Source organism: Geospiza fortis, unplaced genomic scaffold, assembly GCF_000277835.1.
Source record: "Geospiza fortis unplaced genomic scaffold, GeoFor_1.0 scaffold366, whole genome shotgun sequence".
Taxonomy (NCBI): Eukaryota; Metazoa; Chordata; class Aves; order Passeriformes; family Thraupidae; genus Geospiza; species Geospiza fortis.
In genome coordinates, this window is record NW_005054342.1 from 2,971,093 (window position 1) to 2,996,144 (window position 25,052).

Sequence of the window (25,052 nt, forward strand, 5' to 3'; positions counted from 1 at the left end):
CAAAACCTTGGTTATGGAATGTATTTACTTTTTTTAACTGACACATTTTCCAAGGAACTAGCTTGTGCTGTGTTCATGTGTAGCACTGTGACCTTGATTCAGAATGTGAACCTGTTCTTATGGAGGTATTACAGCTCATGTTCTGAATCTACCAAGATTTTGTTGTTCTCACGGTCCCTGAATGTGGATTGTCTGCATTTTTTCCTTTTCTTTTCTTCAACCTAGTGGGAAACTAAGAATTTCTTTTTTCTGGAAAGACACATTGCCTTATCTTTGGCACAGCTAATACAGTGCACGTCTCCCTTGTGAACGTTATAGGTGAGTCTTGGAGCACCAGCAGCAGACATTACTCAGTTTTCAATTCCTCACTATTTGCCAAACTTTTAGTGTTTGGGCTAAGAGTTTCCATGCCAATTATTTGCCTTAGGCTGACTTTTTTTTCTTTATTTTATTTTGTAATGCCAGATAAAACAGTTTATCTGTTTCCAGGAATGATAAGACAAACATCTTAGGAGTTTTTTTAATGTCAGAAATGATGGCAAGGCTTTTCATAAAGGCTGTGGTGTTATCACACAGTGTGGAATTGAATGCAGACAAGATCTTGCCTTTGTGTCAGTGCTGGCTGCATCTTTTGTTACTTATGGAATATTCCCCTGATGGGTCAAGGCAGAAGCCTGCTAAGCACTGCACTTTGTGAGCCACCTTTAATGTGTTCCTCTCTGAATATTTTGCCTGTACAAAGCATGTCCCAAGTCAATCCTGAGCAGGTCTTTCTGCCCAAATCACAGCCCTGAGCCATGGCGGGAGGCGCTGCGTGCAGGCAAATGCACCAGCACTGAGACTGGGCACCAGCATCACATCTGCTCCTCCTGGCTGCCTCTGAGCTTGGTGGAGATGGGCACTGGGCCTCATTTCAGGTTCCTCCAGTCTCTCCACTGTCCAGACTGGTGGCCTCAGTCTTCCATGGGCTCTGAGACAAGTTTCTGTCCCATGAAAAATAGACTGTGAAGAGTTTATGGGTAGGAGGAACAGGACAGTTAGCTGGGAACCATCAGGATGGCAGAAACCTTGATTGCAAAACATTTGAATTTTCTGATTAAAAGATTTTTATAGAGAATTAAACTAAGAACATAACATATATTCTTGTTAAATATCAGAAAGTCAATAAGAGAGCAAATACTGAGGTAGTGCTGGGGTGGGTAGTGAGGATGAAGAGAGCCATTAGGCATGTCTGAACTGTAGGAGATGTCTCAGTCAGAGGTTGGAAATGCTTAGACACCATATAATTCACAAGGATCATGTCCTTAACCTTGAGGACTGGAATCTGTGTTGGGTACTAAGTGATTGAATCTTTTCTCTATGAAGGCATTCTTGACTGATCTCTTACTTGCAAGTTTACTGGTGTTTAACAGGGATGAGAATTATTGCTCCTGGTGGAGAAGGAATTGGAACCTCTCTCCTGCTTGGTCATCCAATTCAATAGGGTGGACACTTGTGATTTAGTCACATCTGGTTGATACTGAAGCAGGGATGGAGAAGCTGGGAGGAGCCTCAGAGCCACAGACCATGGCTCCAGCAGGAAACAAGCCTCAGTAGTGAGGGTAGGGTGAGCCAGGTGTGTGACAGGCAGATGCCTGCAGGGTGCAGAGTGATGTGGGATTGAGACACAAAGGAGCTACTGTGGCTGGGTAAGAGAATAGGGAGAGGTAACTTACCATTTGCAGGGAAGCAGAGAGGTAGATGGAGCTGGTCTACATGTCTGGAGCTGAGCCTCTCCCCTCCTTCCTGAGCACATGCAGTTCCTTGATAAGATCAGCATGGGATCACTGGATTGTGATGATAAGGGAGGAGGGGAGGCTGGGAAGCAGAACATTGTCCTTGGTTCATCATGGCCTGCATTTTGCCCAGCACAGGGAACTGGGGAAGCTGTCAGGAAAGGTAATCAGAAAAGGCAATGGGTGATGCAGAGCATCTTAGGAGTAGGGAGCAGGAGGTGAGAGCTCACGAGAACTTGTTTAGTGCTGGAGCAGAGGCTCAGGCAAACTCCTGTGGAGAGGTTGTCCTGGGATGAGGCAGGAGAGACCTAATCCTCTGGAGATGGTTCTTCTCCACAACCCCAGGCTTGGTCCCTTTCCTTTATCAAACCTGTTTTCACAGTGGCAGGTACCTACCAGGAAAGGTCTGTGCACAGGACACTGTTCCAGCGCTGATGCCAAATAGACTAGCAGGTGTCTTTGCATCTCCCCAGTGGTCAATGCATTTGGTGTGGTATCTATGTGTCATCCAGGTGTCATTGTTGTGCCATGGGGTAAAAGTTCTTGCTTTGTTTCTTTTTCCTTACATTTGGCTTTGGAAAATTGCATACACACATATAAAACTCCAAAAGACATCAGGAAATGGAAGAGCCTAAGCTCCCTCTGGGGAGACAGGGAGTAAGACAGTAAGATTGGAAAGCTGCACCAAGTTAAGTCTGTGTTTTTGTGTTTTTCTTCTAAACTGTTGGGATTTTTATCTTTTCAGTTCTCAAGCACTATTAATCTGGCTTCTGTGTGGGGTCCTGTTGAGACTCAGAACATTCCTGGGGTACCAATAGGCACGTGGCCTACCTGTAGCACTGGACTCTGGGTTAGGGATGTGGCTTAGTAAGCAGCCATGTCACAGCTTTTAGATCAATGCTGTAAATTCACTGCTCTTCAGGCCAGACGAGGGAGGAAGAAGCAGCGCCAGTAAGAAGCAGTCATGTGGGCACAGCTGTGCCTCCAGTAAGCACTTCTGGGGTAATTCTTTCACTAAGGCATTTCATGTTCTCGTTGCTCACTTGTCACTCTAGGACATGAAATAACACAACATGGACACACAGCTCTCCCAAGGTAAAAAAAGAGGGCTTTTAATTTCTGACTCCAACATTTATCGATTTCCAAAAGCAACAGTGCCACTTCTCCAATGACACTGGACAAACCAACAGTCCATCAAATTTCTCCTCCTCCATAAAAGGATGCAAAACAGTAAGTTATTTACAAAAAGTGAGTGAGAAAGTTTGTTACAAGAATGTAAACATCAGAAGTCTCAGAAAAACTTAAAAAAAACAGGGCGACACTCACTAGCCAGGAGAGACCCACAGGGCAGGCATACTCTGGGATTGCACAGCCCAATGGAACGAGGTGGAACAAGCAATCTGCTACAGGCAGCCTAGCCAGGGCATGCTGCTGTATGGTTCATCTGTTCAGGTGAGAGGTGGGCCATGCTATTTCACATGTAGATACACCCAGAGGTGTTTCCTTGCATGGGTGTGCAGAACAGAGCCGTTCTGGCATTCTGTGAAGTGGGGGTGGGCTGCCTTGTGTGTGGCTGCACTCATGGGGTTGGAAATGCTGCTAAAGGCATCAGCTAGGAGAGTGCAAAGCCTGTATGGGGGAAGGGCTTTGTGCTTTTACTGGAAGTAACTGTCTCCTAATTTTTCCCCTTGGGAACATTTTTGGTACAGTATGTGTCTCTTCCTTGTGAATAGCAAGAATTGGGTGAATGTAATTATACAGGTTCCCCTCCCGCTGTGAAGGTGTTATGTGTGTTTGTGGCTTACCTATTGCTTTATCTGCCCAGCCTTTGGCTGTCTGGAGATAAAAGAACTTGTGTGAGGGGGATCTGCCTCTTCTGTAAGCCTGGCTGGGAAGGCAGACATTTTGTTCTGTATGTGAAAAAGAGATTTAAAATTTTTCTTTTGTAGTGAGTTTGAGAGAACTGACTTTAAAAACCTCCAAGCAGCTCACTGTAAATAAAGTGAAATACTTGTATTTTTACAGCTCTTAAAACACATTTTATAATGGAGATGGAGGATGTCTTTGCAGTGGGAGGTATGGGAGTTAGAGCAATATTTGTCATCATCTGCAGTACGAGCAGGCATAGTGCAAATTCTCCTGTATAATTCAATAAAATGGGGTATGTCTGGCCTATAATATTTATAACTATCATAAAATTTTTTGTTATGCTGCATGCAGTGTCAGATCCATTTTGCTCTTTAAATTACATGACATGCATCGAAACCAAGAGTTTTATTACAAACTTTTATAGAAAATCATCATAAATTCCTGATTACAAAGACAGCTCTCTTGAAGTGTACTCATTCTTTGAGTGAGAAATACGATTATTGATTGCCTAGTCATAGAATTAAAAAAGAATATATTTTTTGTTATGCATTAAAGTGAATTAAAAATGTGTATAATTTGAACATATTACAATAAATGCAGAACTGCAGCACACTGGAATGTATTGCTACATCTATAAGAAGGGTTGTTCAGCATAGTTTTGCAGAAAAGAATTTTTCTTATTCTAATTTATTACTACCTCTGCAAAATCACACATCCATGTTTTGTTTAGCCAGTTTTTTATTCCCATACTACCAGTCTTTTGCCGGAATATTTCAGCAACAGCTATTCAATTACAAAGTAGAAGCTTATGTTCAGTTTACTTATTAATTCATTTTCTTATGCCATGATGTTATCAGTGATATTTTAGAACAGAATCTTCTGGAGACAATGCAACTAAATCAAGGGGAAAAACATATAAGAAGGTTGTATCAGAACGAAGGAGTTTGGCATTAATGGTTTGTGTGCTGCCACTTCAAATTTCACATACACTCTGAAAAAATTATAAGGCTGACTATTGATAATTAAAAACAGAAAGATACTGAGTTGTTTGGATTCCATGTTGGAAGAAAAAGCATATTCATTCTTAGTTTACAATGAAAAGACAAAGCATTTGTTAATGTTTCAAGTAGTATTGGATTAATTAAAAGAATTAAAAGTAGAACCAGCTTTCATTTTTGAGTTAACATTTGGGACCCTTAAGTAAAGCTGATGATGTTTCTGGACAAGAGAAAATCAATAGCGTGCCACTTTTAGTTTCTACTGAATGTTAGGTAGTTAATAATTTAAGAAAGAGAGCTTGCTTCTACACTTACAAGGTTTTCCCTTTTGTTAAGGAAGGAGACAGGTTCAGTTGCCTCTTGGGTATTCCTTTGTATGCTCACTTTTAGTAAATTAAAAATGGCTTTTCCTCAAATAAGAGAAACTTCCCTCAGACTACAGGGCAAGATTTTTTGACAGCCTTGATATGAACTACCTGAAAGATGGGAGCCTTTGAAAAGTCTTTCAAAGATGTTTTGGCTTAACATTATTTGAGCAGCTCTTGAAGACAGAAAGGGAATAGTAGTAGCATCAGATGCAGGCAGAGGTGATTGTCCCTGCTCAAGGACTTGACCAGAATTTCTACTCAGGGGATGCTCTTGAAGAATGAGCAAAAGAATACTGGGGAGCACGTATTTTTACAGTTGTGCATTGCGTAAACGAAAATTTTTTCTGTCTCCTGACCTGAGCTCAGATCTGGTTTTTTTAGCTTCCAGGATGCATAGCACAGATGGTGGAAACTAATTGGGGTGGAGGGCAAAGCCTCTCTGTGTTCTTGAAATCCTGTGCCTCTCTGGAGGTCGAGGGTGAAGTTGCAGAGGCTCAGATATCCTCGGGGCTAATGTAAGTGATGGCAGACTCCCTGGGCTTGCCTGCTGCTCACGATGCAGAGCTGAACGGCTGCAGCAGCTGTCCAACACACTTCTGTTTAACACACAGGACAAATCTCTCCATCCCTCCATCTGACCCAACCAACAGAAGTGTGTCTGTGCATGGAGGGGTCCTGTATCGAGCCCTGCAGCAATCCCAGCAGATGCAGAAGCAGCATTTGGTGTGCAGATCAGCCTTGCTTGACTGGGCTCTTTTATATTGGCTGCCTTTCTTGGGCTTGTATTTTACCAGTGTTGCTGCAAACTCTGGCAAATTGCTGCCTTTCACCTTTTCCAAGTGTCAGTGCTTTGGAGGGCAGGACGGCCTCAGAGATATGCAAATAATTTCCTTGTACTAGGCCTGGTGCTCAGAGATGCAGCAATGCAGCAATGTTTCCATGTGCCCTCCTACATCTCATGCTGAGCTCTGTCTGTGCTGAAACTTGCACTGTAGCAGGCTGAGACAGTCTGGGAGCCTGGGGTTTGTTTCATCCCCAAGCCATTCCCATCCTTTCCTTCTTCCCAGAAAACAAGAAAAAGTCACATCTGGGCTTGTCTCTCATTTGCATCTGTCCATAACCTTCACGGCAGTTCTCAGTCCCAGCCAGTGTTACAGATGTGATTATACACAGTTTACAGCAGTAAATGACATAGGGAGATGCTAATCAAAGCTTTTGTGGAGCCTCATAATGTAATTTGTGTTGTGTTTCTTTCACTATGCCACTGGTCAGCATCACTCATGTTCAGTCTTAAGTTCTTCATTTGCAGGTATGCTGTGTTCCACCCAAACATTTTGTTTTCTCTGTGGCCTTCTTGAGTTTCTTCCCCTCCCACTGCTTCTCCAGTTGTTATACTAAATGGCAGGAAGCCACAGGTGAATGCCTATGGCTGTTTGCCATACTAAAAAAGATCCCAAAAATATCTCTCTTTCAGCTCAAGAGACAGCAGCAAAGCAGGACTGTCAGGTGGCAGGAACCCCCAAAACAGCAATGTAGATGCACAGCATGTGCAATTTAAAATGATCTTTTAATGTGCAATCATCACGTCAGGCTGACATCAGGAAATGGGATGTTGAAGTCTTTTCAGTGGGCACATGAAGTAGCATGAGGATTAGGTGACACTCTGTCATATCTTGTGTGCAGGAGTGGCCTTTCTGCTGTATCATATTTATGGGTGTTAGAGAGAAGCATCCTATAACAGGATTCTCCATGAGTTATGGCCATATACATTTAAATTACAAAGGTCATGTCCACTTGTACAGTAATTAAATTTTAATAAAATAAGAAAAATTTATAGCATTCGAGTTAATGCCATAACTGAGCAGGGTAACTATCCCTCACACAGCCTCAGTACATGATATAATTTATGCATGAGCTCAGAATTCTCTGCAAGATGCTGAAATCAACATTGCATGATAGGGATGTGGATACTTATTTTAGACACTGAGCTTGAAAATTGTGGTTTGTGGAAATTTATGCAAAAATATTGCCAAAATAAGCATTGAAAACCTAATTTCAATATGCAGCTGCTTGTAAGCATGGTAATTAAGATATATTGGGTAAATTTACTACATCTGTTCTCACCCACACCAGTGAGAGAGAAGTTGCAGATTTTGGATGTAGACTCACCAGAGCTTTCAACTCCAGCCAGGACCAGGAGAAAGCTGTCTGGGAGAGCAGGTCTGCTGCCTAGCCTGGTCTTGGCTCCACTGTTCAGAGCTTTGATGGGGGGAATGTTGTTGGGATCGCCCAGCTCCCACCTCTTGAAGACACTTTTCACAAATGGACTCACAGTCCTGCAGGGAGGGAGTGAGAGAGTCAATCAGCACGTTATCTGGATAAAGAAACCAAAATGAGGGTTTAGACATTTTTCTTGTCAGGAATCAGTCAGTGTCGACTTTACATGAAATCACCAGTCACTCACTACTCTGAATGCTGTGTTTGTCCTCTGCAGCAGGAGATCCGTACTCCTTCTAGATTGCTGCTCCTCTGAAATAAATCAATAGGTTTTACCTCTACTTTTTCCTTCAGCTGGGGTGATGCTGGTCCCTGAAAGGAAGACGGAGGATGGGTTTGAGGAGCACTTCGGCTTGAACTACTTGGGACACTTCCTGTTGACTAACCTCCTCTTGGACACGCTGAAGCAATCAGGAACGCACAGTCACAACGCTAGGATCATCACTGTCTCATCAGCCACCCATTATGTAGGCAAATTGCACCTAAACGACTTACAAAGCAGGTACCGATCCCTTTTTGGTATTCACTGATCTGTAGTAATCCTGTGCAGATTAAAACACAAGAGAATTGTTACTGACTATGAAGAATTGTTACTGACTATGAGATGGGGTTTTGTTGCTTTTTTTTTTTTTAAACAAAATTTATGGTTCTTCTCAAGCACTTGCTTAATATATTTAACATTTTATCAAAGCTTGCAGCCTTGAGCCAAATGTACACACGATTTATGGATTCTGAACGGCTCTTTTTATTCTGGACTTTGAAAACCTCACTTTGCTTTCTGATGCTTATTCTGCGGTGATGCTCGTGGTGCGTGCGGCGCCTGGACTTGCCACTACCGAACCAGGGAGAGACACTCCGGGACCAGGATGTTTTGAAACGGCTTGGGTGAATGCTAATAGAGCTCGTCCCCGAGAGGATGCATGCACAGAGCCCTCAGATGAGCTCAGACAGCCGCCTGTGGCTGGCTGGAGCAGGGATGCTGCCGGGGCTCCGGGAAGCAGCTCGTCCTTGCTGCCAGCTGCCTCGCACAGCTGCAGTGCCGGCCCTCTGCTGCTGCTGCCCTGCCCGCAGCTCCCTCTGCCTCTGGCCCTCACCTTGTCCTGCCCTGCTCTGGCATCCCAGTCTCACCCGTGGCTCCCTCACAGCCCGTCTCCATCATCCCCCAGCCAGCCCCGGCCCCAGGCTGTTTCACCCTGCCTGTCCTGTCCCGGCCCTGTGGTCACACATCAGCCTGGCAAACCACTCATGTCGGTGTCACCCTCTGTTCTTCCCCAAGAGCTCACAGAGACCCAAACCCTAACCCAAACCCTCCCTGGGTTTTTAATCCAGTAAAATGGGCTTAAATGCATGCATGACTTCTGACCTCCTGATCTTCCTTTCATTTAGGAAAACTGCGGATGAATGTCTGTGGGGTAGTTCTAGCGTTAGGAAGACATCATATGGTGTGATAAATGTCTCTGATGTCATACAGGAACCACGTGGAGTGGTTTAGTTAGCAGAGAAACAGGCAGATAACTGAGATAAATTTGAAAATGTCCCCATGCAGTCATGCGTGGCAATGACGTGCTTACTAACAGGCTCAAGCGGAGCCTGCCTTCTCCTGGGCTCCAGAGAGCTTCTGCCTGCCTGCATGGAGCCAGTCTGACTTCTGTGTCATTTCATGGAAATCTGTCTCCATCCTTTGACCGGGACTTCAGCAGGTGATCAGAGGTACCTGGCCCAAGGTTTCATTTCCGAAGAAAGACTGAAATTATAGGGCTGGGCTGTTTCCACTGCAGACATTTTACATATGAATGCTGCATTAGGCATGTCAAACTTCTGATTACATATTATGGCATCAGTTTTATTACAAGCCATTGTTTAAACCTCTGCAGGGTAGTCACAATTTAATCTCTTGCTTGTAAAACAACCACAGGAAATTACCCTTACTCTTCACTTGATGTGTGTAGTCATTGTTTCTGATGGCCATGTGCTCGATGGCACCATGCAAGGGGGCTAAGGGGATTAGTATTTCTTTGGGCTAAAGTGTGGAATGCAGAATTAAATGTGACTGTTCTGTGTCTACAGATAGCAGTAGTTTCCTTTATTACAGCACGGCCTTGTACTGTGCCTCTTTAATTTAGGATCATCCCTATTTTTGATTTGTCATTATTAACTCATATTTTAAAGGAACCAGAAATGTTTTGGTTTGGAAAGTTATGATTGAGCAAGAGCATGACCAGTCTGACATAAAGAATAATAATATACCAATGAGATTTACCTGCAGCTTTTGTGTCCTTTACCTTTCAACTTTATTGATGTAAGGAGGACCATAAAAGATGACAGACTATTGACTGGTTTTGCCTGCTCATTCCCACACAGATGCTCTGAATCATTCAGAGGTAGCAGTGGTGCCTGCACGTATGCACACTGGTGAAACCCAGAGTGGGCTGTAAATTCAGGTCCAAACCTTTCCTTGGTTCAGATGTAAAAAGATGCTCCTGTGTATTTTTTCAGCCTAACTGCCAATAAGCCCCCACTCAGGCAAATAGTTTGACATCACCATAATGAGTGCTGCAAAAACCAGTGAGATCACTTGTGTGTTTGAGTGTGTCCCTACAGCGTGAGCAGGGGGTTTAGCATGAACACTGCTGGGAGGATATCAGAGCCAGGCATTGCCTACTTCATGGGGCCCTGGAGATGCCTTGTAATTCAGAGCAACATTCATCAGATTTAATGCATGTGGTAAAGACATCCATGGTGAACAGTTTCCTGGTGATGCCATATCTCATTTTTGCTGTTTGTGTGAATGGGAAACCATTCTAAAAATTTTCCACTCTTTTTTTTTCTTCTTTATTTTGAGTTGCACTAGTTGGCCATAATTCATTTCACAACTTGGGTGTATGTTCCCAGGTTGGCTGGTAGTCCTAAATTAGAAGAAAAGCAGCAAAAGCCATCTGGAGTCATGGGGGATGTGCTCTGTGCTGGGGAAATTACTGCTGGCAGCAGGCTGAATTGTTTACCATCCTCTTGTCCCATTATTCCTAGATGCTAGTAGGGCTAGTGTCCTGACTGGAGGTGAGTGACAGTACTGGAGCAGGGATTCATCCATCAAGCATGGCAGAGAAGGAAGAGCAGAAGACTTGTCTTGCCTTAAAAGAGACAGTAAACTGAGGTTCTGTTCTCTGCTTTATCACAGACTTTTCTGTGGAATCCTTCTCCCACACGTCTCCTCATTGCTTGTACTTGCTGCTGAGAGATCTGATCTGAAACCAGCCATCATCCATATCAGAGACCACAGGGCAACTGCAGAACAAATAATTGTTGGAAGGCCTGTCCCATGAACAGTGTTAAATGAAGCTGGTGATACTGTCCCCCATGTTTCCTCTTTAGTTTGTTTCCTGCCATTTTACCAACCTGATTTATCCCATGTTGCTCTGGTTAGCTCTTTTCAGTGGGATGGATAATTTTATTTTGTCTTTTTGCATTTTGCATTATTTTCCTTCCTTCGTTGTCTCTTTCTTCATGCTTGCCTGCTTTTTCTTCTGTCTTTTGAGCTTTTTTTGATTAAATTGCCCTTTCCCTCTGTTTATTTATTCTTTTTTTCTTTTCTTTGAGGCTGTCTTATTTCTACCCACCAATTTATCTCCTCCTCTCCATTTATCTTCCTCTCATCTTTTCCCCTAGCCCCTCTCCTATCTCTTCCCTATGAATGCCATTTCTCCCCCTTCCTGCCCCTCCTCTTCACACACACACACGCAGAGCAGTGGAAGAGATGTGGCATGGGCGCATCAAGGCAGGATAGAGCTTGTTCCAAGCAGGCAGGGCACAGCTTGTTTCATGTGTGTTATTGAAAATGCAAACGCACACGCACAAGAGCACTGACTGTTCTCCCAGTTCTTTTGCTGAAGGATATATATGAGGAACTTCAAACGCCTTTGTGGTCTTTTAGATCCAGACCATTTTCAACAGCAATCACATGAGTCGACAAGGGGATCCCTGAGGCAAATCATTCCCCTTCATCCCTACTTTGAACACGACTGTTTTCAGGGAGGTGAAAGTTTAAGAGAAACACAACCTATCTGCAAGCATTTCCACAGGGGTGATTTCAGCAATTCCATGCAGAGGAATTGTACACTGTGTGCTCCAGCAGCACAGCCAGCATAGCCTTCTCTCCTCTTTTGCCTGTCTTTAATAATACTTTCTAAATTGAGAGGAGAAAAAAGTATGGTCGTGAGAGAATACGGCTGTCTGATTTTAGCAAACGCTTGGAGAATAGTATACCATCCACTTGGATTGAGGTGGGCTTGAGTTCGTGGTGCTCTTTCAAGGCTGAGGTGTAGGACACTCCTTTGAATGCTCTACCTACCGAAACAAGAAGGTATTTTGGGGAAAATAAAGAAAAAAAGACCGTATTCCCTTTCCCAGACTGTGGATCACACTTGAATATGCTCCTTTCCCAGGGGTTAGCATCTTTGTGTGTTCTGTCTAGCTTTTTCTCCATGACTAACTATTCCTTTCATCATCCTCTCTTTTTGCATACCAAATGGGCCCTGTAATGCTGTGAATCACAGATCTATGAACTCCCCAGCCACAGTAACACAGCTCCTTTTCTGGTTCACATCTCTTGTATATTCGAGAACAGTTAGTCACACTTTCCTGCCCCCTTTCCTCTGCTCTCCGACTGCAGAAGGAGCTGATTTTTTTGAAACTCTCCAAGCTGAATATAATATATTAGATATAATTTCTGTATTTTTCCTTGTAGCCCTAGTGCATGAATCATGTCAGAGACAATAGAAGTTAAATGAAAAGAATTGCAAAATTCCCAGCTGCCACGTGTGTGTCCTAGCTGGTGTAAAATAGGATAAACAGCTCTGCCTTAGACCTAGGGAGATTCTGGAGAGACCAGGCAGCTCCAGTTCATCTCCTCTGTTAGGCAGAGAACAAAGAACTGTAAGAGGAAGTGTTAGGTACTGATGGGAAAATCTGGCTAGTAAACTGTCTGGAGATCTCCTGTTCTTGGATGAGGGGTGTCCTTCATCCTGTCTTCTTCCATGTATGCGATGTTTATTGGTTAAAAATTTAGTATTAAGTTTGGGCAGAAAGTTAAGGATTTTTTCTATCAGCATTACTGAAATCTTGGAAAATATTTTCCATTAACAGCAACCGAAAGTTAAGATATTGAATTACTGTTGGAAAATATTTATCCATTTTTGAAACCAAAACATTTGATTTCAGTGTTCTAAAATAATTTTTTAAAAATATTCCTAATTATCCCTATGAGTACTTTGGTATTCAGATTTTGAAGTATGACAATAAAACTGAAACTCCCAACCTTTAATTTCTAAACCATCCATCCTTTTCAAGTATCTCCATCAGTTTCATATTACTTTTTCTTTTTACTCTCTTTTTTTTTTAAGCTGGACATTTGTGTAAAATAGATTGGCTTTTTACTAAGAATGGTTTGATGAGTCAACATTTTTTTCCAGTTAAAGGCTTCTATTTTTTAAACACCCAGTTAGTTCCTTCAGTGGCTTTTCATCATTGATCTGTCACTTAAAGTTTCTTAATTCTCTCTGATTGGAAGAACTGGAATTATACCATTTTAAATTCAAGCAAAACAAATATGAAGCTGTTGTAGCAGCTTCATAGTAGTAGCATAGCACTGTTGGATATATTTCTATTCTTTTATATAATAAGGAAAATTTGTAAAAGGAAGTAGGAGAGATTTTCATTATTACCCCTTTTTTGTAAATCCAATTTAGCCAGTACAGAAGTCTTTCATAATAACATGTAAAAAGCTGTGTCACTGGACTGTTGTTCAATAAAATGCTGGGAAAAATACAGAAATAGTAATCATAAAAGATTGTTCTAGATCATTAGATAGATACATATTATCATAGGTTTTATTTAACTCATGGAATATATGGTTCTGTTTGAGTTCAGCTGTTTAAGCAGCTTCTGCATGATGTCTTCAGTTGCATATTCTGGTTCTATTTGCAAGATAAATCATGTTGCCTTCACAGGACCAAATGCCAACTGCAGTACAGTGCTTTATGCATTTAGACATGTCCTTCCAGGTTATCAAGTTTTCCTGAATAGAGTTAGATGATAAGTATTTAAATGCTTACTCCATGCACATAAGTCCTTCTTTGCCAAATACTTTCAGTATAAATGCAAAAGGATTTGCTGCTTTGCAAAATGATCCCTTGTGTTTGCAGCAATTAGCATTAATTGCAAAAATTGACTGGCCTGGAAAATGAGTGTTCTAGGGAAGGCACAGATCTCAAATTCTATAAATTAATTTAAAAAATAAATGGGCTACTGTATCAGCAGACCAATTCATCAATTCAAAAGACAGAGCTCTAACTCAAATGCATCAAGTGTTTTATCCATTCTTATCTGTTCCTGCAACCAATGACAAAGAAATATTTAAGTCAGGATGCCAGCTTCAGAAAGCTTTCATTTTACATTCATCAATGTATTTTCATTCTGTCTAATCAAAATGCTTTTAGGGTTGATTGACTTATGGAGAACAATAACAGACTGTAACGCTGATACCACAAAGGTAATGTCAGACTTACATGTATTTGGGGATATTAAGTGTAGCTACTTTGTTTTCACAGTTAAATTCCTTTTTATCTAAAACAACTAATGTTCTTCACAAAGGATTGTTAATAATGGTTATTGGTTTAATAGGACATGGTATTTCTGAACTAGTTCAAAATAGCAGCAAGCTGGGAAGTATGTGAGATATGGGTGCTCCTCTGCCCAGCCTCTCCCTGCACCATGGCTTGGGTGGGAGAAGCCAGCTCTGCACGGCATTCAGGACAGTGGCTCTCACAGATGTGCTGTTTCCCAGAGAGGCAAGACGGCTCTATGGTAATTTAAAGTTAATGTATTGCATTCATGTGATAGAGAGAGCAAAAGGGACTTGGAGAACTGGGAGCAGAGAGAGAGCTTGTTACCCTTGAGAGGGGAAGGTTAGTTTAACATCTTTCTGCAGGCAAAAAGACTCATGAAGGCTGAAAGAACCTCAGAAATTTGGAGTTCTGGTCCTGGGTGATTATTCAAATGTTTTAAGCATTTCTCTCAATTGCTTTAACTATCACCATCCTCTCTGTATCTTGTCAGTGGAGTTGCCCTTTGGGCTGCTTAGCAGCAGGAAGGCTGGCACACATGCCTGTAAGTCTCTGGAATAATGTCTTAAGAGAATTGGTCAAAATTACCAGCTCAGCTTCCAGAAACCCCCTCCAGGATCAGCTCTCCTTTGCTCCTGGTTCTTCATAGCCATACATTCTATGTCTTGCCACAAGCATTAAGGATTATGAGGCATCGTGCAGGGAGCTGAAGGCAGATTTCTGCCTCTGTGATTTGTTAACTCTTAACCTTTTCTCTAGTCCTCATCCCAAACCTCTTTGTTTAGCAAAGGAGAACTTGATCTGTTCAAAAGCAGACCAAGCAGTTGAAACCCACACCTGTGGAGAAAAATTGGTCTTTTGATTAAATCAAGCTCTTGATAAAAAATGTGTCATGAAAACTATGCTTTCTAAGTAAAATGAATCTTTGTAAATTCACAAAATATTTTAGCCCCCAGGAATTTTAATACTGCCAGAATGTCTGATACATTTGTAGCTTTGTTGCTGCATTTCTTCTGTTCTCATTCTGTGTTGGGTGCTGTTGTAGCCCAGCCTTTCTTGCCATGAGAGGTGGAGAGGGGCTGTACACAGCAAAATCTCAGCTTCCCAAGAGGGACAGAGACTGAGGAGCACTGTGGCTCACAGTAACTTTAGGGGAAGCTCAAGAGCTTTTAACAGTGATGTTAAAGGAGCAGTGGGCATGTTCAATGCCTGAATTGCCCCCAAAAAATCAATCAATCAATCAATCAATCAATCAATCAATCAATCTGCCAAAGGAGTAGTTTCTTTACATTCTTTTTTCAGTGAGGGCTGGGGCAGGGCAGCTCTGTGACTGTATTGGTTTTTCAGGACATGAAACTTCTTGTCATTTCCTGGAAAGCTAAACCTGCCAGATTTCACTAGGTTCTGGCATGTCTGCAAGTGCAAGAGGTCTTAAGCATTCTGGTCCCAGGCCATGCCATGCCCCTTCTTATGAAATGCTTGGTTTTCTATTACAGATCCCTGTTTACAGGGTGACACTGTGTTGGGAAATTTATAAAGTGAACCCAAAACTCAGCTCTAAGGCCAAACGGTGCAGAAGGTGGTTGCTAACACAGTCCTTTACAGTGCTTAGAAATAACCACTTTGCAATGCTGGCTGTGGACTGCTTTGTATCTTACTCCTTTCTTATAGGTTTTTGTGTTTTGCTCAAGTTGGCATTTTTATGTTCCTCAGATAAGATCCTCCCCCTTCACAGGCCCCTTTCATATTTAAAGCTTATTTAAGTCCCACCTTATTTCTGACAGTAGTTGAGTGATGCTGTTGATATACAGTCTCACAAGAGCAAAAGCCTTTTATGCTGTGTCTGGGCTGTGAGTCATTTTGTGGATGCAGAATACGTCCACATTTTAATTCCTCTGGTACCTACTGGCAGTCAGCTGTATCTCTTCTTTAACCTAGGAAGGTCTTCCAACTGAGAAGAAGGCTTCTTGTAACGGCTTTTAACAAATAACTGTCTTTTTTATGAGTTTGTTCCTTGTCTTAACTCATAACTTAACTGGGGAGTTAGTCACTTTTATCACTTAGATTGAAGCTGTGATGTTCCTATTCTCACTACATAAGAAAACTTCGAAAAAGCACAAGTTGTTAAATTGTTTCAACAAGCAGAAACTGATTTTCAAAAGTATGTTGTGCCAGACTTGCTAATTTTTTGTTATTTCTATGAACAAATATTCATGGCATAGCATTTTCTGCACAGTAGTTATAGATATCTCAAAGGGAAAATGATTTTGCAGGCACATTTCCTCCGGTAAGACAGACCAGTCCTTCAGTGTGGTTAATTTTGCACTTGCAGAACACATTCAGCCCCTCCTTAAATCCAAGGCTCTGCAGTGGGTTGAGTCCACCACAATTAAACCTTAAATTATCTTTGAATATGCACCAACATAGTCTACTGTAAAAGGTGCAACCACAGTAGGTGAACTGTGCTGGATCTGAAATGGCAGCACCTCATTATGCTTATTCAGACCTACAGTTCCTTTTGAGTCCCAGAATGAAAAGCTCAGAACTGCAGCTCATCTGCAAAAGTCTACACTGGTTTCAAGATGCTTTTTAAGAATATCTTGGATTGTTCAAGTTATTGCTGGGGATTTTGTGGTACTATGTGCATTCTGGTGGAAGCAAAGAAACCATAAAACCCCCCATTACTTCCTTCAACTTAAAAGCTCTATTGCAGGAGAGGTAGGAAGCTCTCCACAAGTGGGTGGAGAGTACCTCCCCCACTTATAATCTTATAGACAGTCTTACAAGATGTGTGGCAATCTTCAATAACCTGAAATCCAAACTACCCAAGAGATAATATGAAAAGATAAGTGTTCTTGTTGTTTCCCCATCCCTCAAAACGGTCATGAAGACCCAGAAGGTAGGTCTTGAAGCTGAGATCTTTTTCTCAGGTAAAGCAATGCAAACCCTTGCTTCCTTTTGTATATTTACTCATTCATTTGCTTAATGGAGATTTTTAATTGAATGAAAGGATACTATTATGGTCAAATGATACTTCAGCTGTTAGCACATACTTTACACTGCATCAAATGCCCTGACTGTAGAAAAGTGGCAATTTATATAATTCTAAATATAGTAATATATTTCCTAGAAGAATAGAGTTTCAGTAATTGCAACTTGAATTTGACATTAGTATTTAAAATAATCCAAAATACCTGAAATTAACACCAACTGTACACAAACAGAAAAAAACTGAGTTTTTAAAGGTACTGATTCTGGTGAGAGTTTGAGAAGACCAGCCTTTGAGTTCATGTTATATGCATTTGAGAGATATGCTGAGCACACAGCTACTGAGCTGCACACAGCCAATCTCAGCAGATCAGAATAGCTCTCAGCATCTCACCTCCTGCCATTAGGAGTAGGGATCAGCCAAATGAAAAATGATGCTCTGATTCCATCTGGATGACAGTAACACCCTGGATGACAAGCCCTGGCTTATTTTGTCTTTCATAAATGATTTTAAAATAGAGACATTCTACATTTCTTTACTAAATGTAGTCCTCAAGAGACAGTAAGTTAATTTTTGTTCCCTCTGCATTTCCTAAAGGCTATTAGAAGGGGCTACTCATGGAATGCTACGTATTTATATAGTGAAGTGCTGGAAGCATGGCTTTAAAAAAGAAACAAAAACCAAAATATGACCCAGCTTCCAGCTTGTGGCTTCTACTGCACTGAGGGTTAAGTAAAAGGCAAGAGTCACTGATCTGCTGAGATACCAGTTACTGAGACCATCACCAACATTTTACCTGTTAGAGAGAGGGAGCATTTTCCAGCTCTGGGCTTTTATCCTTATATTCTAATTTTAGGAGGAAAAATGTTATTTTCCTACAGTTGAAAGATGCCAGCCAAAGCCTGGATTTGTCCAGAGCTGTGTGTGAGCTACATGTGGAACTGAGGAGCTCACTGCAGGAAGAGGAATGAAAGGCAAGATGGATTGCTCTGCCACTGGCCTATGACTGCTTAAGTAACCCCCATGCCACAAATTAGGACATGAAAGATTTCCTTTTTACCTCGTGTAGAACCACTAATTTCATGTATTGTTCTGGTGGCCTTCCTGTTGAACAAGTTCATCACAGGGTCATCAGGGATCTTCAGGAGTCCCTAACACTGCGTTCCTTATTCACTCAAGTTTTATGCTTCAGCCACCTTAACTGTTATATGCATACTGCCAAAATTGATTTTTTAAGGTTATACATCACATACATTGAAGAAATGTACATGAGGAGTTGCTCAGGAGCACACAAAATGTCCAGTCATACATGAGATGAGTGACTGTGCAGTAGCCTATAGTAGTAGTTGGTAACAGGACAGCTGCTGTACAAAACATAACTGCAGCAACATCTCAAAAGTAGATAAGTTAATAACTTAGATTTGAGATTTCTGTTTGGTTTTTTTGGGGTTTTTTTTGGTGGTTTTTTTCTTTGTGTGTGTGGTTTTTTTTTGTTTGTTTATTTGGTTGGTTGGTTTTTATTGAGAGAAAAATCACAATTAATGAGACTCAGAAAATGTGTTCACAAGATAAATATATGTAGTACTGCCAGGAAGCCTGCTTTAATCTAATGAACAATATTTAGGACTCAAGCTTTTTCATAAGAGAAAAGAAAGAAACTGTTTATGATAACAGTAAAGATGTTTATTTTCCAATATATTTTCCTACCTGCTTCAAAATAAGCTGCAAAATCTATCAAAAATTGAAAAATCTTGTGCTGCATTGCCTGAAGAAAGAAAATTTAAGACTGTGAAAGCCTCATGAGTGTTTAATAATAGACTTTTATAGTCTTGACTAAGCAATGGTGATGATGTATTGCAAGATTAATACATAAATCATTAGGAAGCTTTAGTCATCTTAATACAGCAAGCCTATGTTTTGCTTAATTCCCTGATTCATCCTAAGGCATATATTGAAATTTTATGTGGCCTTTCATTAAAAAGCCCAGCATGTCAGCCACGTTTTGCATCACTTGTCTTTTAATGGAGCACATAGCAGCTGGGCTCTCTGCAGTTTGATCTTGGTGCACTCTGCCCTGCAGGTAAATTAACACCCTGGGAATTGGGGAGCGGTGATGGGTGAGAGGAGAATGACATGCAAGACAATTGTGAAAGGTTCACATCAGGAAAGCTTCAGGGCTAGCCCTGGCTGGGTTAAACTGACCTGTGTGCCAGCCAGGATGGTCACAGGTCCTCTGAGCCTTTTGCTCAAGCGAGCTGTGGTGGGGCACAGGGTGCTGTCCGTGAGTCCATGATGTCTGTTAGGTGTGTGCACAATGTGAAAGGAGCGCTCAGTGAGGGTGGCAAAGCTGACAGCAGCAAGAGAGCCCCATGCACAGGAGGATAAAGAAAGTGATCTGTGCTGAGCAGCGCAGCTTCCCGTGTTGCTCAGTGGGTACCCTGACCTCACTTAATCCTCTTTGCTAAACATGGGATCATCTGACTTAAGTGGGAGACCACTGTAGAAAACAGACCAACTAAAACCAGCCTGAGGAGAAACAAGACTGCCAAGAGATATGCTAAACATTATTTCAGTTTTCAAACTGGGATAGCAGCTGAGTCCATATTTAAACACCTAATTAGCCACTGCAGGCTTCAGTTTGAAATTTGGCTTCTCATTACTTTTTGAAAATACATTCCATAGGGAAACTGCTGCTGGAGACAGCACCATAGAGATAAGTGGCAAAATCAGCTAATCAGCTTTTGGTAGAAAAAAAAGAAAAAAAGAAAAAAAAGAGAAGAAATAAAAAAATAATCAGCAAACATCAAGGCACTAACTCTAGAATGGAATACCTACTTATTTTCTTCTTGCAAAAATTCAAAACAATCCCTTTCTTTTCTCCTCCTGAATTTTTATAGCAGTAAGTCAAAGCTGTAGCTTATGTTGCAAAATATCTTAAGCCAGAAGTAAGAATTTTGCTAAAAAATATTTGGACACAAAATGCAGAACCAGTTTTAACCTGACTCTTTATTCATCAGTATAAAATCCATAAAACATTATTTTTAAAGGAAGGAGAAGGTCTTGTGTATTGGTGCTCTCTTGGAGAGATTTCAAAGCAGCGAATTAAATTCTGCCTGCCTTAACTCCTTCTGTACTTTTAATTCAGTGAGTTGTGCACTTGTGAACCTTCAGAAAATGTGGAAATGCATAACGTCAATATTGTTTTACTTAGTATGGAATTATACGTTTATTCATTGTAAAAAATGTGCATACAGAGCATAAAGTGCCAAGAGAGGCTAGATTTAGATGCATAGGCTTTAAAGCCAGATAATTCCATGTGTAAGAGGAATACATTTTATGGTTTTAAACTAAAAGAGGGTAGATTTAGATTGGACAAGAGAAAGAAATTTTTATGATGGGGATGGTGAGGCACAGAAATGGGTTGTCCAGGGACAGTGTGGATGCCCCATCCATTCAAAGCCAGGCTGTTTGGGACTTTGAGAAATCTTGTCAGGTGGAAAGATGTCTCTTCTTATGGTAGGTTAGAGGAATTAGGTGATCTTTAAACTTCCAGCCCAAACCCTTCTGTGAATCTACATGTGTGTATGTAGGAGACAGAATCTTGGTGTAAGTTCAGGCGCCTATTTTTCTGATACATAAAGTCAACACTGGATGTAATGAAGTCAAATAACCAGTGTTGATTTATTTTTTCAATGTGTCATTTAAACAATGTGATTCTAATAAAATGGGGTCTGACAAAAAACAGTTGTTCAACAGATATCTTCATCAGTTCTGTGTCGTGTTATTCCTCTGTCTTATGTAGTCCATTGATGTCAGATTCCTGGAAAGCAAAAAACACGCACACAGAAATCAGGAAAAGAAAAGCTAATCATTGCAGGGCCTCTGCCAAAAGTTTTTGCTCTGTGTGTCTAATTTTATATTCTTCATATCTATATTATTTTATTTAAGTCTGATTCCTGGCTGCCTTGCAGTTCATTTGCATCTCTGCACTGTGATATAAAAGGCCTCCTCACTGATTGGGTAGCTTTTATATCTTCTCAGCACTCATGTTTCTCTGACATACATACCTATGCAAAATGCAGGTCTTTGGAGGATCCAGCCCTTGTAGTTCATGCTTCATTGCCACAAGGTAAGTCAAAACAGCCCTGACACAAAATGTGGGAATGGGGAGTCATGGGGAGCATTCAGCATCCTCCTGCCTGGCATCTGAAGATTATTGAAGGCCCAGCTAGACCCAGGCAGAACAAGTCAGAGTAGTCCCCAGCTCTGCTTCCCTGCGAGCCACTTGCCAGACAAGATCACTCTGGTTCAGCTCAGGAGCCCGTCCCGTGCCCCAGCTTGTGTTCAGTGGGGAATGGTGGCGCTGATGGAGGAGTGCCAGGGGGAGCTGCCAGCTGGCTGCCGGAGGCGGCTGGGGATGAAGGCTGCTTCCCATGGGTAGTGTGAGCTCTGCCCCACGTGGCTGTGCACAGGAGAAGCTTGTAGCAGCTGAGGATCTGGTCCTTCAAGTTAAAGGGGTTGGAATATGCATGAAGCATAAGGTGACATTTTGAGTGTCTCAGATCAGAGCATGGACGTTACTGAATTTAAAATGCAACTGCAATTTCCTGACTAATACCAAATCACTTTTATATTCATGCAGTGATTGTTCTTTACTCTCTAAATAGCCCATTTTGCCCAAAGGTGCAGGTGATATCCTTATGATAATGAAGGTATTTCATCCAGCACGCTACAGCTGAGGCTGTTGGTTGGTGCAAGAGCCACCTGTGATCAGCTGTCCTTTTCAGTTCTCAAGTCATATCATGGTTTTGTAGACTGCTTGTGATTTGCTTGTACATAAAAGGAGACAGGAAAAAAGTAAAGAGATGCACTGGAGGTTCAGTGTTGTTGTCTGTTGTTGTTTTTTACTTCCTGTGGTTAAGCTGTATTATTTACTGTGGTGTCTCCAAGTTTCTGAATCCTTGCAGATAACGTGGACAGTTATTTGCTACCGTAGCCTTATACCTCTGTAGAGAGTCAGCCTGATTCTTAACATCCAGGGCTTTCTGTGATGAAGTGCACAGGATATTATAAATAAGATAGTCAATAAGAATGAGATAACAAAATGAATTCATATGTTTACTATTTATTCAAAATAAAAAACTTGCACATAATAACAGCCACAGAAATCACAGGGCAGGCTTTCCTGCAGAGTAAGAGCATCCCTAGTCTGGACATTTCTTGCACTTAGGGTGAAGGTGTAGAGGATGGAGCTGTACCTGCTGCCACCACAGAGATAGGACAACATTTGGGGAAAAGGAAGGAACGAGAAAAGAGAGTTCTGTTCCTGGGTGGGTGCCCCTTTATCACCTTTCACCAACAGGTTAAGGTTCTGCTGCTGCATGGACCTAACCCCTGAGTCCACATGGGGAGCAGCTGCAGCACCATTTCCCCGGGCTTTAGCAGAGGCAAAATGGATGGGGGCTGGAGTGGTTCCACTGCTCCCAGGAGCCTGCTGCTTTAGGCTCCTGCCTGCTTTGCCTCTGAGCTGTCTGTAATGCCACCATTTCCCTTTGGTTCTGCTTAGCACAAAAAAGGTTAGATGAGAGGCTGGGGTAATTACAGGAGTGAATTGTTATGGCATAGGAATTTGTGGAAGTGGTGCTGAGGCCTCAGTCAGGAAGAGCATTTTAAGTGACATACCTGCTAATTTGCCTGAAAATAGCCTGCTTATTTAAAAAAAAAAAAAAAAGGTACTGCCTGCATGCAATGAAACTCAACTCAGCAGTTCCTAGAAAGCTCGACTTGAAAGAAAGGCACATTTATTTGACATCCAGATGAGACAGGTGCACAGGAGTCTCAACAGGTAATGTTTTGCTGTAACTCCTGGAATTTGCGTGCCTTTGTCATACCTCTTTGGCACAGATCCTGTCATCCATCTGTACTTCAGAGGCTGTATAGGGCCTGTAAACTATGGTTACATTTGCAGCTGCTCTCCTTGCTCTATCTTTTTATCCATCTCTTAGCTGTGCACAATCTGGTGTGTGACCAGGGCAGCTGCAATGAGTACCTTACTCATCTGTACTGTTTCCAACACAGGAGCCTTCAACTAGTAGGTTCTGATGAAGTAAAAATATTAATAGCAACAAGTAGTATGATCAGTCATGGATTTAACAGGGAATGGCGTGTGTATGTTTGGAAAGAGCAGAGTGAAAGAGGGGAGAGAAGTTTAAGGGCCTCCAGGTGATGATAGCCTAGAGATTGATGCCTCAGCATTTCTGGTTTAAAGAGTTTGACAGAGAGATTTTGGCAGGTATTGCATAATTTTATTTTAATATTTTTCCCTGCAATAAATAAGACTTGGTGTCTGATGGAATAATCACCAAGACTTGAGTAAACAACATGCCTGACAGTGATAAGCTGTTCCTTCTGACGAGACAGTGTATATCTGGATATTGCAAAATGTGGTACATTTGATGTTTGTGCAGTTCTGTTCTCCTTCTGGTTATTTTTACATGCATCTCCCTCTCTGTTTCTCTCCTGTGTACAGATGTTCGTATTCACCCCATGGAGCCTATGCCCAAAGCAAACTTGCCCTCGTGTTATTTACCTATCGACTACAGCATCTTCTGACTGCAATTGGAAGCCATGTGACTGCTAATGTAGTAGACCCTGGAGTAGTGAATACTGAGCTCTACAAGCATGTCTTTTGGGTTGTGAAAGTGGTCAAATGGATGACAGCCTGGCTATTTTTCAAGGTATTCATTTTTTAAAATCATTTTGTTGCTGTGCCCCTGCATTGTGAAATCTGCAGTTGGCCTGGAGCTGAAGGTGTTTCAGAGTTTATAATAGTGTACAGTATTTATTGCATTTCTCTGCACTGATGAGATGTACAAAATCAATAAGGACAGGCTTTCCAGCAAACAAACATTTATTTTAAATGGCGGGAGCAAGCTGCCACGGGAGGGAAAGGGAATGCCTGTCACAGTCCTTGCCTATGCACTGGTAATCTCTGCCTTGATCTATCCACGTGCTTCTGTGCGTGCATGGGGGCAGGACATCACCCTAACATGGAGCCAGAATATGCAAAGTGTTCCTCAGAAATTACTTGTTGATTCTCTTAAAGAGAAGCAGACATGATCTGGCATGGTCTACATGTACACAGCATGTTACAGAGAGGAGGGCAAAGGGAAGAAGAAAGCTGTAAAAAAGTGGCAGTGGGAGGTGGCTGTGCTCCAGGATGTGGGGTCCAGACACTTGTGCTCAGTGAGGTGGGACAATTTTTAATTAGCTTTTTCATTCTAACCCATAATTTTAATGGTACTTGATTTTTTATTATCCAATCCTGATCTGCACTAGGAAACAAAAAGTTGTTTAACAAAATGGATCCAGAAGTGGGGCAGATTCAGTTATGGGCAATGTTTTGTAGGAGTGTAAGTAGATTAAGCTGAAATCAGTTTAGCTCTGTAGGTGAAATCTCCTCATGAACACAGGCCTTTGAAGGGCTTGTGCTGAGAGAATGTACTGCTTATAGCTCTTTCAGAGAGTAGTTTTGGATTAAGTAAATGGAACCTGATTCCATTAGAGAAAATTAAATGTCCTAATTAAAATGAAGTATTTTACATCAAGGAGCATGTCCCACAAAGCAAATTAATTTTAAACTTTGATATGGAAATATCAGTTGCTTTCATTTTAGAAATGAACTGGAGGCTGGAAGAGTGACTGTAAAATAAGATGCAAACAAATAAACCCATATTTTAAAAAAATAGATTCTTCTGAGTGCACCTTGAATATTGCAATAAAATGGTAACAAGAATGCTCATAATCTGTAATGCATTCTTAAAGAAGCAGACTGCAGCTTTGCCAAACCATGTACATTAAACCTGTTTTCCCTCTTGTGATTGCCATTTTAAATATCAGTCTTGAGTGGCAGTGTTTTTTCATTGGACTTACTTCACCCTCCTAATATAAAAGTTTCATGTAGATTTTTAAGTTGTGCTTAGAATTTCCTCTGGAGAGTCAAAATTCTTGCATCTGAGAGTGAGTTTCAAGTCTCTTGTTTTTTGCAGCTTTCAATCCCTCCCAGTTTTATTGATGTGCCCAGGAGACACTTTTGTATTATACTGATGATGTTTAGACACTGAATTGGATGTTATTGAACATTTAAAATGATTTAT

At 41.5% G+C, this 25,052-nt stretch overlaps 1 protein-coding gene across 1 annotated transcript in view; it reads left to right on the forward strand.

Annotated features, from left to right (window-relative positions):
• Nucleotides 1-25,052, forward strand: part of DHRSX (dehydrogenase/reductase X-linked) — a 131,595-nt gene that overhangs the window by 78,192 nt on the left and 28,351 nt on the right. The window contains exons 5-6 of the mRNA XM_005422684.2: nucleotides 7,582-7,789; nucleotides 23,426-23,633. Coding sequence (XP_005422741.2) covers nucleotides 7,582-7,789; nucleotides 23,426-23,633 — 416 coding nt within the window. The remainder of the gene's footprint in view (nucleotides 1-7,581; nucleotides 7,790-23,425; nucleotides 23,634-25,052) is intronic.